Genomic DNA, 14,537 nt, shown 5'->3' with positions numbered 1-14,537 from the left:
AAAAATCACAGCGCTCTTAATTTTCAAGATTAAGAGTTCATTTTTGGCTCCTTTTTTTGTCATTGCCTGAAGTTTAGAAATGAAAAAAAATATCATTATCATATATAAATAATGCGATATATGATAGCGGGAAAACAAAATTTCATATGTAATTTTATTCAAATCGCGCTGTGGGCAAAACGGTTAAAGCTAACGAGTTACTTTTTATTCGTTGTATTGTACACTAAATTGCGATCATTTTGGTATACAACACATTGTAAAACGATCAAAGCAACACAGAGAAAATATTATCACAAAATGATGCATGAATTCGTAACGTGCGGATGTTAAAAAATGTTTTTTTCAAAAATTCACCATAAATCTAAATATTGTTCTAGAGACTTACAATTTATTTCAAATTGAAGATAAATGATTGAATATTACTATACTGTAAGAGTTTTAGCTTACAATTGCAGTTTTCGACCATTTCGACCGAGTTAAAGTTGACCAAATGTCGAATTTTTTTATATATATTTTTTATATGCAAATATTTCGAAAATGAAAAAAGCTACAACCTTCAATTATTTTTTTTGTATTCTACATGAGATTGCGCACATTTTCATATATAAAACTCTATGAAACGCCTAATATGAAATGGAGCAAATATAACGATAATGCAACATATGCATTTCGGAGATTTGCGGCGGAGAATCCGTGCGCGGAGGGAAGGTAAGTTTTTTATTTTTATAATTCACCATAAATCTAAATATTGTGCTAGAAACTTTGAATTTGTTTCAAAATAAAGATAAATGACTGAATATTACTAGACTGTAAGAGTTTTAGCTTACAATTGCGTTTTTCGACTATTTCGGTAGAGTCAAAGTTGACCGAACGTGGTTTTTTTCTATTTATCGTGATTTATATGCAAATATTTCAAAAATGAGAAAAGCTACAACCTTCAATTATTTTCTGTTGTATTCTACATGAAATTGTGCATATTTTCATATATAAAACTTTATGTAACGGCTAATTTAAAATGGTGTAAACGAAAACATTTCTGATTTTTTTCGGAAGAGTTACCGTGCGGACGTAAGGAAAATGTTTTTTTATCATAAATTCACCATAAATCGATATATTGTGCCAGAGACTTCCAATTTGTTGCAAAATGAAGGTAAATGATTGAATATTACTAGAATATAAGAGTTTAGCTTACAATTGCGTTTTTCGACCATTTCGGTAGAGTCAAAGTTGACCGAAGGTTGAAATTTTGGCACTTATCGTTATTTATATGAAAATATCTCAAAACTGATAAAAGCTACAACCATTGGTTGTTTTTAGTTGTATTGTGCATGAAATTGCGCACATTTCCATATATAAAACTTTATGTAATGGCAAATTTAAAATGGTGCAAGCATTATGACAATCGCATGAAAAAATTTATCGGAAGAGTTACCACGTGGACGTAAGGAAAAAGCTTTTTTCATAAATTCACCATAAATCGATATATTGTGCTAGAGACGTCCAATTTGTTGCAAAATGAAGGTAAATGATTGAATATTACTAGAATATAAGAGTTTTAGCTTACAATTGCGTTTTTTGACCATTTCGGTAGAGTCAAAGTTGACCAAAGGTTGAAATTTTGGCACATTGTTATTTATATGAAAATATTTCAAAAGTGATAAAAGCTACAATCATGATTATTTTGTTGTTGTATTCTACATGAAATTGCGCACATTTTCATATATAATACTCCATGTAACGGCTAATTTAAAATGGTGCAAAAATTATGTCAAAGTGACAAAATAATTTCTAAGATGTGTCACTGATACTTTTTAGTGCGATAAGAAAAATTCGCGCTTGCGCGCCTGCATAACGATTGTAAACAAAACAGTGCCTTGATCCATGAGCTCCCAGCATCCCCCAAGGTGCGCGATTCAAAAGTTTTTGGCTGATAGGCCTATAAGTATTTTTCCGCAAATTTTTAAAAAAACTTTTTTTATGTCGACGTTTAATATGTCCAATCAGCACCCGGGAGACAATTTATGTTGACGTTTAATATGTCCAATTAGCGTAAGAGGGTTAAGTGCTTCTCTTATATTTGGACAAACGTTGTTTTGGTTTGATACATGAATGTATTGTAGGCATCATATGAGAAGATATTTGAAAAATTTGGATTGTCTTCAAATGCTTTATAGATAAGTCTTCGAAAGGTTGGGTTGTGTACTCCACGTAATTAAGTTGAAATACACTTTCTCTTAATATATTAACTGAGGTAAATTTTAATTCTTAGCTTTGATTTTTGCAACCATTGCAGGTTCAAGGCATTAACTTGCTGACCTTGTATTGTTAATATATAAGGTGGAACTGTGGAGTACATACTTAGTCACAAAATCAAACTTACTCAAAACCTCCAAAGTCTGTGCTAATCTACTCTCCACATGCTTCATATGATGCAAATAAGCTAATTGCTGATGATTTGTTTTCACACAAAACCTCACTCCAAACAAAAACAATTGCAAAGCTTTCAAACAAAATCTGAATGCAACCAATTCAATCTCAGTTGTTCCTTTGAAGACATGCTCTGGAGACTGGCAAAGTGCTGTGTACAAACATGAAGCAAAGATTTTGTCAGGGTCTTGGTTTAGTGATTTTTAAGTTTTATCTTTCGCTGAACTTTTGCTCAGTATGATTACCTCATCTTTGTGCCAGCTTCGGAGCTTGTGGAACCAGCTGGAATTTAGCACGGGAAGAGACTTCAGAGTTTTTTACTAGCTTATATGTATCAAGTTTTGAAGAAGAGAACAATTATGCTCCTAGCTTTCATCAGAGGTTTCTCCTGCATAAAAGATGGCAACTATTATGGTTTCTCCTCTGGGCTGCCTCTTCAACCCAACTCTCTTTGAGGCAGTAAGGGAGGATATATTGGTACTAGATGATAGAGAATTTCTTAGACAATCTTTCAAGTCAGGAGTAACAAGGCCTGCCTCAGCTCTTCCTTTAGGCCCTTCAGTTGAAAGTCGTACCTCTTTCTCATAGGAATTTTTTCAACTGCTAAAACTTCATGAGGATCCATTCAACCCTAAGGTGCCATTTCAGTGCATATCCCTTTTCCCTCTTAGCAATTATAAGGGAATTATTGAAGAACTTTGGACTAAAAAGAATTGCACAATGACTCACTCAGTGTCCTCATGGAATAGTTAATGGACCATCTAGCTCTTGCCCTTTCTTCATCAGTTGAACCATCAAAGCATTGACCTTCCCCTGATTTAACTGGGGAACAAATACTGTGTCCTTGCTTCCGACCAAAGAAGCAGCCTTTTTACTATTTATTAGGAACACCATCTATGACTTCGAGCCACCCTGGTTCCTGATATATGCTAAGGAGGTTGTATTGTCTGAAAATACAGCTATGACTTAGTTTCTCTCTAGATTATTGCATTGTAGAAGGCTTTTCCATGTAGCCAAGAAAGATCTAGTACTCAAACTACCGAATTCCATGCAGTTCCACTAAAGACCCTGCATGCCACACTTAACTGCTTGGAGACACTCAATTGTCTCCTCTGAGAGACGGAGTTTTCTAAAGTACTTGGGAATCAATTCTTATTCAAGCAGAGAGACGACATTGGGCTTGTATAAGAAGCAGTAGTTAGTATATTGCTTCAGGTGTCATCCTAGATGGATATCCAGTTCCTATATAGTCATCAGAAAGTTTTAAACTTTCAGTGTCTACTATTAAAGGTTATAAATCCATACTTTCTACAATATTGCATCTTGTTCAATTGGATCTGTTATGATGTACACCTTATGAAAGTGTTGCAATAGATTGAGATTGAAGTCCCTTAGACTCTGTAATTTAGATTTAGGCCTTTGCAATCAGTTCCATGAAAAAACTTTGTAATAGCACTAGCAAAAGTTAAAAGAGTAAGTTAATTGCAAGCATTGTCCTATACGTATTAAAGTAGTCTGTTGTAAAGGGGATGTTATTTTTTTTTTCATTTTGTTCAAAACTAAGAACGAGGAATAAAGATAAAATACTTCCATGTTTTGTTATGTTAGGGCAGTTAGAGGTCCAATTTGGTTTTGACTGCTTGGTAGCTTAACCCTTCAACGCCGATTGGACATATTAAACGTCGATATAAATTGTCTGTTGGGTGCCGATTGAGCGTATGGTATGTCGATATAAAAAAGTTTTTTTAAAAATTCACGGAAAAATAGTTATAGGCCTACTAGGCAGAAACTTTTGAGTCACTCACCTTGGGGGATGCTGGGAGCTCACGGATCAAGGCGTTGTATTGTTTACAATCGTTACCCAGGCCCGCAAGCGCGAATTTCTTTTTTCTCGCACTAAAAAGTATCAGCGACACATCTCAGAAATTATTTTGTCACATTGACATAATTTTTGCACCATTTTATATTAGCCGTTACAGGGAGTATTATATATGAAAAATAACGCAAAATATCAACCTTTGGTCAACTTTGACTCGACCAAAATGGTCAAAAAATGCAATTGTAAGCTAAAACTCTTGCATTCTAGTAATATTCAATCATTTACCTTCATTTTGCAACAAATTGGAAGTTTCTAGCACAATATTTCGATTTATGGCGAATTTATGAAAAAAAAGCATTTTCCTTACGTCCGCGCGGTAACTTCCGAAAAAAATCAGAAATTTTTTCGTCCGATTGTCGTAATGTTTGCACCATTTTAAATTATCCATTACATTAAGTTTTCTATATGAAAATGTGCGCAATTTCATATAGAATACAACTAAAAACAACCCATGGTTGTAGCTTTTATCAGTTTTGAAATATTTTCATATAAATAACGATAAGTGCCAAAATTTCAACCTTTGGTCAACTTTGACTCGACCGAAATGGTAAAAAAACACAATTGTAAGCTAAAACTATTACATTCTCGTAATATTCAATCATTTACATTTATTTTGCAACAAATTGGAAGTCTCTAGCACAATATTTTGATTTATGGTGAATTTATGAAATAAACTTTTTCCTTACGTCCGCGCAGTAAATCTTCCGAAAAAATCATACGTGTGATTGTCGTAATGTTTGCACCATTTTAAATTAGCCGTTACATAAAGTTTTATATATGAAAACGTGCACAATTTCATGTAGAATTCATCTAAAAACAATCTATGGTTGTAGCTTTTATCAGTGTTGAGATATTTTCATATAAATAACGATAAATAGAAAAAATTCGTCCTTCGGTCAAGTTTAACTCGACCGAAATGGTCGAAAACTGCAATTGTAAGCTACAAAACTTACATTCTAGTAATATTCAATCAATTACCTTCATTTTGCAATGAATTGGAAGTCTCTAGCACAATATTTCGATTTATGGTGAATTTTTGAAAACAGCTTTTTTTTATGTCCGCACGTTACGAATTCATGCATCATTTTGTGATAATATTTTCTCTGTGTTACTTTGATCGTTTTACAATGTGTTATATACCAAAATGATCGCAATTTAGTATTCAATACAACGAAAGAAAAATAAACTCTTTAGCTTTAACCGTTTTGCTCACAGCGGGATTTGTATACAATTATATATGAAATTTTTTTTTGCGCTGTCATATATCCCAATATTTATATATGATATTTTTTTTTCATTTCTGATGGTTGCATACTAAACTTCAGGCAATGACAAAAAAAGAAGCCAAAAATGAACTCTTAATCTTGAAAACTAAGCGTGCTGTGATTTTTTGAAAAAAAAAAAATTTTCCCGCTTCGGCGCTCACTCGCGAACGCCGCCGGCATATGAGAGACGATTTTTAAAATACTGCTTCGGCGTTTAAGGGTTAAGTACAAACAAAGTGCATACAAAAACAGTAAGGCCCTTAGTCTCTAGTAGTAGTGGTTAAAGTCTTTTCCTGAACTAAAGAAAGAGCAGTCTTTTAGGCTCTTTCTTTTAGGTCCGGACCCTTGATTGTATAGTTAGCATGAAGGTTCATATGTTACATAAGAGCATATATTTATATAATTTAGGTATTTATTTTCAGTTTTTTTTTTTTTTTTTTTTTTTTTTCATTTTTGAGGCTTTTGGACCCTGGCACAGAGGTCACTTCATGCCTCTTCCATTTCATTCTGCCTAGAGCTGAAGCAGTTTTCTTTGCAAGGTTACACTACTAAGCACATATGCGAGCCTTGCTCACTAAATCCACCCTCTGGCATCAGTAATATCCTAGAAGGTTTCCAGATCAGGTAAGAATGTTTGGGTTTTGTGAAAGAAGCCTTTAGATCACTTGACTGAATAGATTTTGTGTACCTGCACTACTCACAATCTTATTTTCAGTGTGGGAACCAGCTATTTTTAACAGTAGGCAAAATTCATCCTGAACACTGTGATACATAATAAAATGTACTAGTATTTGGATATTCTGACAAGCTAAGGCATTCGATACACATCTGATGGAAAGAAAAGGTTAACTTGACAATCATTCAAGTCAGCCAAGGAATCTTGTTTTATTTCAATGCCGACTTGCATTTCAGCATGAAAATATAAGCTATCTTTAACACTTGTTAAGTATCCAAATAATGAATTTTATTGTGAAAATGTATAATTTGAAATAAGATTAAAAGAGATGATAAAATGAGATTGAAAGAGAAAATGAAAGTTTAAATCAAGAGTAAAATTAGATAAATGAGATTCAACACCACTTTTAGCATGCCTTTGACAATTTTCTTGTACAAGACCTCTGTCTTGTGGACAAATAGTTGACCTCTAGATTTGTTCTCTTCTAGATTTGGAAATCTTATTGGAATAATCTTCAGTGCATACTATGTAGGAGGAAGAGGTAAAATTTGTGCCTGTGTGTTATGTCCCTATATAGGCAGCCCCCGCGTTACGACGGGTTCGGCTTACAACGTTCAGAGGTTAAGGCGCTTTTCAATTATATTCATCAAAAATTATTTCCAGGGTTATGACGCCTACAACGCTCATCTGGCAGAAGAAATATGACACCAAAAATGCAAAATAATTAATATTTGAAGGTTTTTTGATGCAAAATGCAATAAGAATGCAGTTTACGTAGTTTTGAATGCACCCAAAGCATTAAAAGTAAGGTTTTCTTACAATTTTTGGTGATGTTCTGGCTTACGACGATTTTCGGGTTACAACGCGTCTCAAGAACGGAACCCCTGTTGTAACCCAGGGACTGCCTGCATAGGCAGCCCCCAGTTATTGGCAGGAATTCTGTTGTGACAGCTTGATGAAAGAGAAAATTGGTAGTTTTTGGCACTTATCAGCGCCAATAACTGGTTTTTAACGCCGATACCTGGTTAATGGCGCCTCTGTTAGGTATGTCTTGGCACCAATACTCATATTGGCACTGATGACCGGAAACCAGCAAATTCCGGCGCCGAAAATTGCCGATATTATGCTATTTTCAGCACCAGACAAGCCCCATAAAATTTTATTGCTCATAACCAAAACTGCCAATAATTAGGGGCTGCCTGTATATTGTCTTATACTAAATCTGTCATGTAGACAATATAGTGGTACCTCGACATACGAAAGGCTCAACTTATGAAAAATTTGAGTTACGAAAGCAAATATGAAGATTTTTTGGCTTTACATACGAAAATAGTTCAGGATATGAAAGGTTGTTGCTGTAAAGTCCCGAGATTTGCCCGGACCACTGATTACAATTTTAAAACTCACGTCGCAGCCAACTGAGTAGGCTCGCCACCATCCTCCCGCTCTCGCATTGGTTCCTGATGCTAGTCACCACCATAAGATCCTGCTCTCCTATTGGTCAGCATCTCTCCCATCGTGCATCTACATAGCGGCATGCTTTTTCGGCCACTCAGTAGCAGCATCGTTTGTATACGCACATGGAATTCGTTCGTTCTATACGATTTCGTTTATTAACGTAAATTTGTTAGTGATTTTGTTGTAGCAATTCTTTATTGTGTTGTGTGAGAACTTAAGTACATAAGTATACTACATAACTTAATTACATACAGTATATACGTAGTCATGGGTCCCAAGAAAGTTGAAGTTCACGGAAAGAAGATGATGCTTTCTTTGGAGACAAAAATGGAGATAATTAAAAAGTATGAAGCTGGCATGCGGTAGAGTGTGATTGTTAAGGAATATGGCCGAAATCCGTCAACAATGGGCACCATCCTTAAGCAGAAGGAAGCCATCAAAGCAGCTACACCTTCCAAGGGCGTGACTATTTTGTCTAGCAAGAGGAGCCATGTGCACGACGAGATGGAAAGGCTGCTTCTTGTCTGGATAAAAGACAAAGAAATCGCTGGCGATACGATAATGGAGATGGCAATCTGCCACAAGACCAGCGCTATTTTCGGCGATTTGATTGCCCAGGCGGAAGAGGACGGAGGAGAAGGGACATCGATGCCAACCCCAGAGTTCAAGGCTTCTCATGGGTGGTTTGAAAAATTCCGTAAACGGACTGGTATCCATTCGGTGGTGCGGCATGGGGAGGCGGCCAGCTCGGACACAAAAGCGGCCGAAGCCTATATTAAGACGTTCGACGAGATGACGATCAAGGAAGGCTACAGTTCTCAGCAAGTCTTCAACTGTGATGAGACTGGCCTTTTTTGAAAAAAAATGCCTCGTCGGACGTACATCATGGAGGAAGAGAAGAAACTATTCAGGCATAAGCCTATGAATTGCAGGCTTACGCTCGCACTTTGTTCGAACGCCAGTGGGGATTGCAAGGTGAAGCCCCTACTTGTGTATCATTCGGAGACTCCTCGAGCCTTCAAGGCCCACAAAGTTCTAAAGGAGAAGCTTCCGGTGATGTGGAGGGCTAATGTGAAAGCCTGGGTAAGGAGACTTTAGTTCACCAAGTGGGTAAATCTGTGTTTCGGCCTGACAGTGAAGAAATTCTTGGAAGAGAAGCACCTCCCTCTGAAGTGTCTGCTGTTGTTGGACAATGCCCATGCTCACCCTCCTGGCCTCGAGGAAGATATCCTAGTGGAGTATTCTTTTATCAAGGTTCTTTATCTTCCGCCTAACACCACCCCTCTCCTCCAGCCCATGGACAAGCAAGTGATATCAAACTTCAAGAAGCTGTATACAAAACATCTTTTCAAGAGATGTTTCGACATCACCGATACCACAAACCTCATTTTGCGTGAATTTTGGAAGGAGCCTTTCGATGTTGTGATATGCATCCGACTCATCGATCAAGCTTGGCAGGAGGTTTCGAGGCGAACCTTGAATTCTTCGTGGAGGAAACTCAGGTCTGATGCCGTATCCGCCCGAGACTTCGAGGGATTTGACGTGGGCGAAGCTGGTGCAGATTCAGAAACAGTTGACGATCCTGAAACTGTTTCGCAACCAGATCTTGACGAGATCGTTGCACTCTGCAAGTCTGTGGGGCTGGTCGTCGACGAGGACGACATCAATGACCTTCTTGAGGAGCACCAAGAGGAGCTTACAACGGATGACCTGAAGGAGTTGGAGGCCATGCAACATAACATCGTTCAAGAAGAGTTCTCCAGCAGCGGTGAGGAGGAGGATGACGACCCTATGACAATGGCAGAAATTAAGGATGCTCTATCTGCTTTTCATAAGGTGCAACCATTTGTAGAAAAGACACCCCGAAAAGGCTTACACAGGTCGTATGCTTGCGCAGTTCGATGACGTTTGCCCGAATCATTTCAGGAACATTGTGAAAAGTAGGCAGAAGCAATCTTCCTTGGATAGTTATTTTTTAAAGAGGCCTTTAGTAGGAGTAAGCAAAAAGGAAGATCCAGTTGATACTACAAAAAAACAGAAAGTTGAAAGTGGTGAAGAAATTGAAATTTTGTATAAAAAAAAAAAACGTAAAGTATAAAAAAGTAAAAATAAATGTAAAAATCAATAAGACAAAAAAAAAATTTAATTTTAAGTTTTTTGTAAAGTTAAGGTACGGTTTTGTTAATGTGTTTCGTAAAGTTTAATCTATGTTTCCTGACATTTTTAATGTGTTTCGTAAAGTAAGTGTATGTACTACATAACAAATTTTCTGCTGTTTGTCCTCCTCTGTCGCCACCTTCGGAGATAGCCTCACTCGAAAGGTAAGGTTCCACATTTTACTACATTCGTACGTATGTATGTACAGTATTTCTTGTATACCATGTACACTAATACACTTTATTTACAGGTACTATGTAGTACATATTAGTAGTACATATTAAGTTAGGTATTGAATGGTCCAAATTGTTGTATTTCATTGTTTATTGGTCAATTTAGCTTTATTATAAAATTTACTGGGGTGTTTTTGTAGGGCTTGGAACGAATTAGGCAATTTACATGTAAAATGCGGTTCAAGATACGAAAAGCTCAGGTTACGAAGGCCCCCTCATAACAGATTAATTTCATATGTCAAGGTACCACTGTATTTGACTTCTTAGATCTATTTCCTCAGATGTCATTGTTTTTAAATCTTGTGGGAGTAATCTAGAAAGCTTGTGATAAGTCTGGCAACCACATCACCCACCTTTTAGAAGTACAATCAGCTGAAGCCTCTGGCAGCTTGGAGCAGAACTCTTATAGTTTGAGTTAATGATTGATATACTTCTCAGGCTCCTGTATGAATCTTTAGATAAAAATTAGTGGCTACCAGGTATTAGCTGAATCAGTTACTCTACATCTACAGAGTATAAAATGGGACCCCTCTGAAGTGAGATATTTTGTGATGTCACTACTGCTGCCCCTAGGAATCCCATGAAATGCAGCAAGATATCAATATCCCTGGTTTAAAACCACTTTGTTTATGATCTCAATGTATCTTCAGTTTTCTAACTGTAATTATAGCTTCATTATCTGTCATACCAGTAAATTACTATGACTCAGCATTGCTACATAGATAAATTCCTACTTCTCTCCTTATCATAGTCTTGAAAATGTGAAGAAAATATTGATTGGCTATAAAGAAAGTTAATATCATATGTCACACTCACTTCAAATGTACGTAAGTTAGCTCAGAATTTTTTTTTAGTGTTTCCATGGAATGTGTAAACCTTTTGTCTATTGCCTATGTTTTTAATGCCAATTGATGAGGTTGTAAGCATCATGTTCCCAACTCATGTCCCTACAGGGGAAGAGAAGTTACTTTGGTATCATAAGGCTTTGAATTGGTGAATTTCCATCCAAATTTAAACGTCCTAAGTGTAGTTAAATTATAGCCTTCAATGGTTTTTAGCTAATAAAAAATGCTTTTTGTTACAGTTTGTCTTGAAACATGATGAGCAGCGAATGCTTAGAGAAGTTGATCTATATCCTAATGCCTTGTGTCCAACACATCCTGACAGCTTCTCATTAGTGGCAACGCTCATAGAACAGATGATGGAACTTCATCAGAATGACAGTTATCTTCACATTGGTGCTGATGAGGTATAGTGTGGTTTAAACATTTAACATTTATTCAGATATTCTGATATCAGGTACCTTTGTGTATTTGGTAATGATTAGTTGATTTCAGGCCTTTTTTTGTGAATCACCATCCAAGCAGGCTTAGGTGTATAGTTCTTTGCTAGAAAGTAAGTGATCTTATCTTTTTTTGCTTTGTAAGAGTCTGTTTGTCAATAGAAATAGATGAGTTATACTCTTCATATATGTATTGTGAAAGTCACTGTAATTTTCCCCAGAATTGTATGCTGTCTTGGCAACTTTAATAAAGTTGATTAACTAAGGTTAATCTTAGTTGGCAATAAGAAGGGCAAATGTATAGGTATCTGGAGGTGTAAAATTTCTCAGTAATAACTATATGAATTTAATGTTTGTATTTTTTGCAGGATTATCCCCAGGGTGTGTATAGGCTTTACATAGTCTAGCAATTAATGTACCTGATTTCATTGTCCTTGTGGTAGTTGTATAAGAGAAAAAATTTGTGATCTTTGGTGTTTCAGGTGTGGCATCTTGGAAGGTGTCCGAGATGCCAAGATTTTATTGACTCACAAAAGATGTCCACCAGTGATTTATTCCTGACGTGGCTTTTGAAAGTCACAAGATGGATAAAGAAGGAGTACCCTGGACTTAGTTTGATTATGTGGGATGACATGATTAGAAGCATTCCATTGGAAAAACTCAAAAGTAAGTGTTTCAATACATATATGGTTTATATATATATAACTTAACCAAGTAATTACATTACTCACAGTTTCACTTGCCAGCAGCTAAAGATTTTGAAATTTGCAGGTAGCGCTAGTTTTTTTTGTGTAGGTGACTTGACCCTTTGAGATACTCATTATCTGTCTTTGTTTAATCAAGGCAGACTGTATCAATTGGCTTTTGTACAGACATTTGTTGCTATAAATTGTACGTGACAAATTCCAGTGTATTCTGTGGCTATGGTTATTTATATGGTTAAAATTAGCTGAGCTCTGTTGTCCATACCTAATTGACCGTTTATGTTGTATTAATCTCTTGGGAAGTGATTTTCCTGGAAAACCGATGTAAGATTGGTCACAGTCCAGACATGGGATTTCATATACTAATGTGTCTTTGGGGATTGTCTGTTTTTGGATGTTAGTCAGGGATTTGACTTGGGTATTTGGGTAGGTAAAGGCCAAAGGGCTAGATTTTCTGAGGGTCTGGGTTACCATCTTAATCCTGTCCAGAGGTGGGATTTTTTTTTTTATTGTTGGGTGTCTCTTTGGTCTTGTCTTGAGGGGATCGGTAGGAAATTGCGTTTGCTTTATGAATCTCTTTCTTAGTTATATGGTTAGGATACCTTAAAGACGAAAGCTGCTTATGAATTAGTTCAAATTCCTTTTCCAGGAAATCTGGGGAACAAATTTGTAAGGCTCTTAAGAATAGGTTGCTGGCTACTCCTATCTTGATAGAAATGTCACGATAACTAAAGTAATGAATGTATGAAAGTGAGAATGTTGGTTTTCTGTATATGGTAAATTTGTATTCTCTCATGTCTCTAGCTATTAAAACATCAAGAAAATAAATTTTGTTGACTGTTTCCAATTCAACTTTTAAATTTGATGTTGGGCACTAATGCTTTTAATTTTGAAAGGAATTAGTTGAAATTGCCCCACCTATTTACCAAAATGTTAGAATATCATCTACTTATCTTGTCAACCAAAGGCCATCACAATCTTCAAGTTTTATCCTCTTCATATTTGTGAACTTTGTAGACATAGGCCTATGACTGTCATAAGTTGAACTTAGCCCTAACAACACCAACAATTATGACTTTTACAAAGATTTGCTGGCATATGTATGTACATATACTATATACCCTATCACGAATCCTGACTTCCTTAACCCTTAAACGCCGAAGCGGTAAAAAAAAAATGTCTCCCGTGTGCCGGAGGTGTTTCAGAGTGAGCGCGGAAGGGGAAAAAATATTTTTTTCAAAAAATCACAGCGCGCTTAGTTTTCAAGATTAAGATTTCATTTTTGGCTCCTTTTTTTGTCATTGGCTGAAGTTTAGTATGCAACCATCAAACATGAAAAAAAATTACCATTATCATATATAAATAATGTGATATATGATAGCGCAAAAAAACGAAATTTCATATATAATTCTATTCAAAATCGCGCTTGTGCGCAAAAAAACGGTTAAGAGTAAACAATGTTACTTTTTTTCGTTGTAATGTACACTAAATTGCGATCATTTTGGTATATAACACATTGTTAAAACGATAAAAAGCAACACAGAAAATATTATCACAAAAAAATAATGCATGAATTCAAATCATAACGCGCGGACGTAAACAAATATTTTTTCAAAAATTCACCATAAATCTAAATATTGTCCTAGACACTTCCAATTTCTTTCAAAATGAAGAAAAATGATTGAATATTACTATACTGTAAGAGTATTAGCTTACAAATGCAGTTTTCGACCATATCTGACGAGTTAAAGTTGACCGAATGTCGATTTTTTTATATATATATTTATATGCAATTATTTAAAAAATAAGAAAAGCTACAACCTTCAAATATATTTCGTTTTATTCTACATGAAATTGCGCACATTTTCATATATAAAACTCTATGAAATGCCTAATATGAAACGGAGCAAATATTCAGAGAATGGGACGTACGCATTTCGGAGATTTGTGGCGAAGAATCCGCGCGCGGAGGGCAGGAAAGTTTTTTTTTTTTTTTTTAAATTCACCATAAATCTAAATATTTTGCTAGAGACTTCGAATTTGTTTCAAGATGAAGATAAATGACTGAATATTACTAGACTGTAAGAGTTTTTAGCTTGCAATTGCGTTTTTCGACCATTTCGGTTGAGTCAAAGTTGACGAACGTGGTTTTTTTTCTATTTATCGTGATTTATATGCAAATATTTCAAAAATGAGAAAAGCTACAACCTTCAATTATTTATTGTTGTATTCTACATGAAATTGCGCACATTTTCATATATAAAACTTTATGTAACGGCTAATTTAAAATGGTGGAAACATTACCACAATCGCACGTATTTTTCGGAAGAGTTACCGCGCAGACGTAAAGAAAATGTTTTTTTTTTTCATAAATTCACCATAAATCTAAATATTGTGCTAGAGATTTCCAATTTGTTGCAAAATGAAGGTAAATGCTTGAATATTATTATAATATA

The 14,537-nt window shown here is 35.6% G+C and overlaps 1 protein-coding gene across 2 annotated transcripts in view; it reads left to right on the top strand.

Moving 5' to 3' along the window:
• The window catches only part of LOC135220560 (hexosaminidase D-like), a 199,858-nt gene that overhangs the window by 76,009 nt on the left and 109,312 nt on the right, over positions 1-14,537 (top strand). For both annotated transcript variants that reach the window (XM_064257777.1, XM_064257779.1), the window contains exons 5-6: positions 11,180-11,344; positions 11,860-12,043. In XM_064257777.1, coding sequence (XP_064113847.1) covers positions 11,180-11,344; positions 11,860-12,043 — 349 coding nt within the window. The remainder of the gene's footprint in view (positions 1-11,179; positions 11,345-11,859; positions 12,044-14,537) is intronic.

Source organism: Macrobrachium nipponense, chromosome 2, assembly GCF_015104395.2.
Source record: "Macrobrachium nipponense isolate FS-2020 chromosome 2, ASM1510439v2, whole genome shotgun sequence".
NCBI classification, from domain to species: Eukaryota; Metazoa; Arthropoda; class Malacostraca; order Decapoda; family Palaemonidae; genus Macrobrachium; species Macrobrachium nipponense.
Note: the sequence above shows the minus strand (reverse complement) of the source record. Positions and strands in the feature narration are given on the sequence as shown.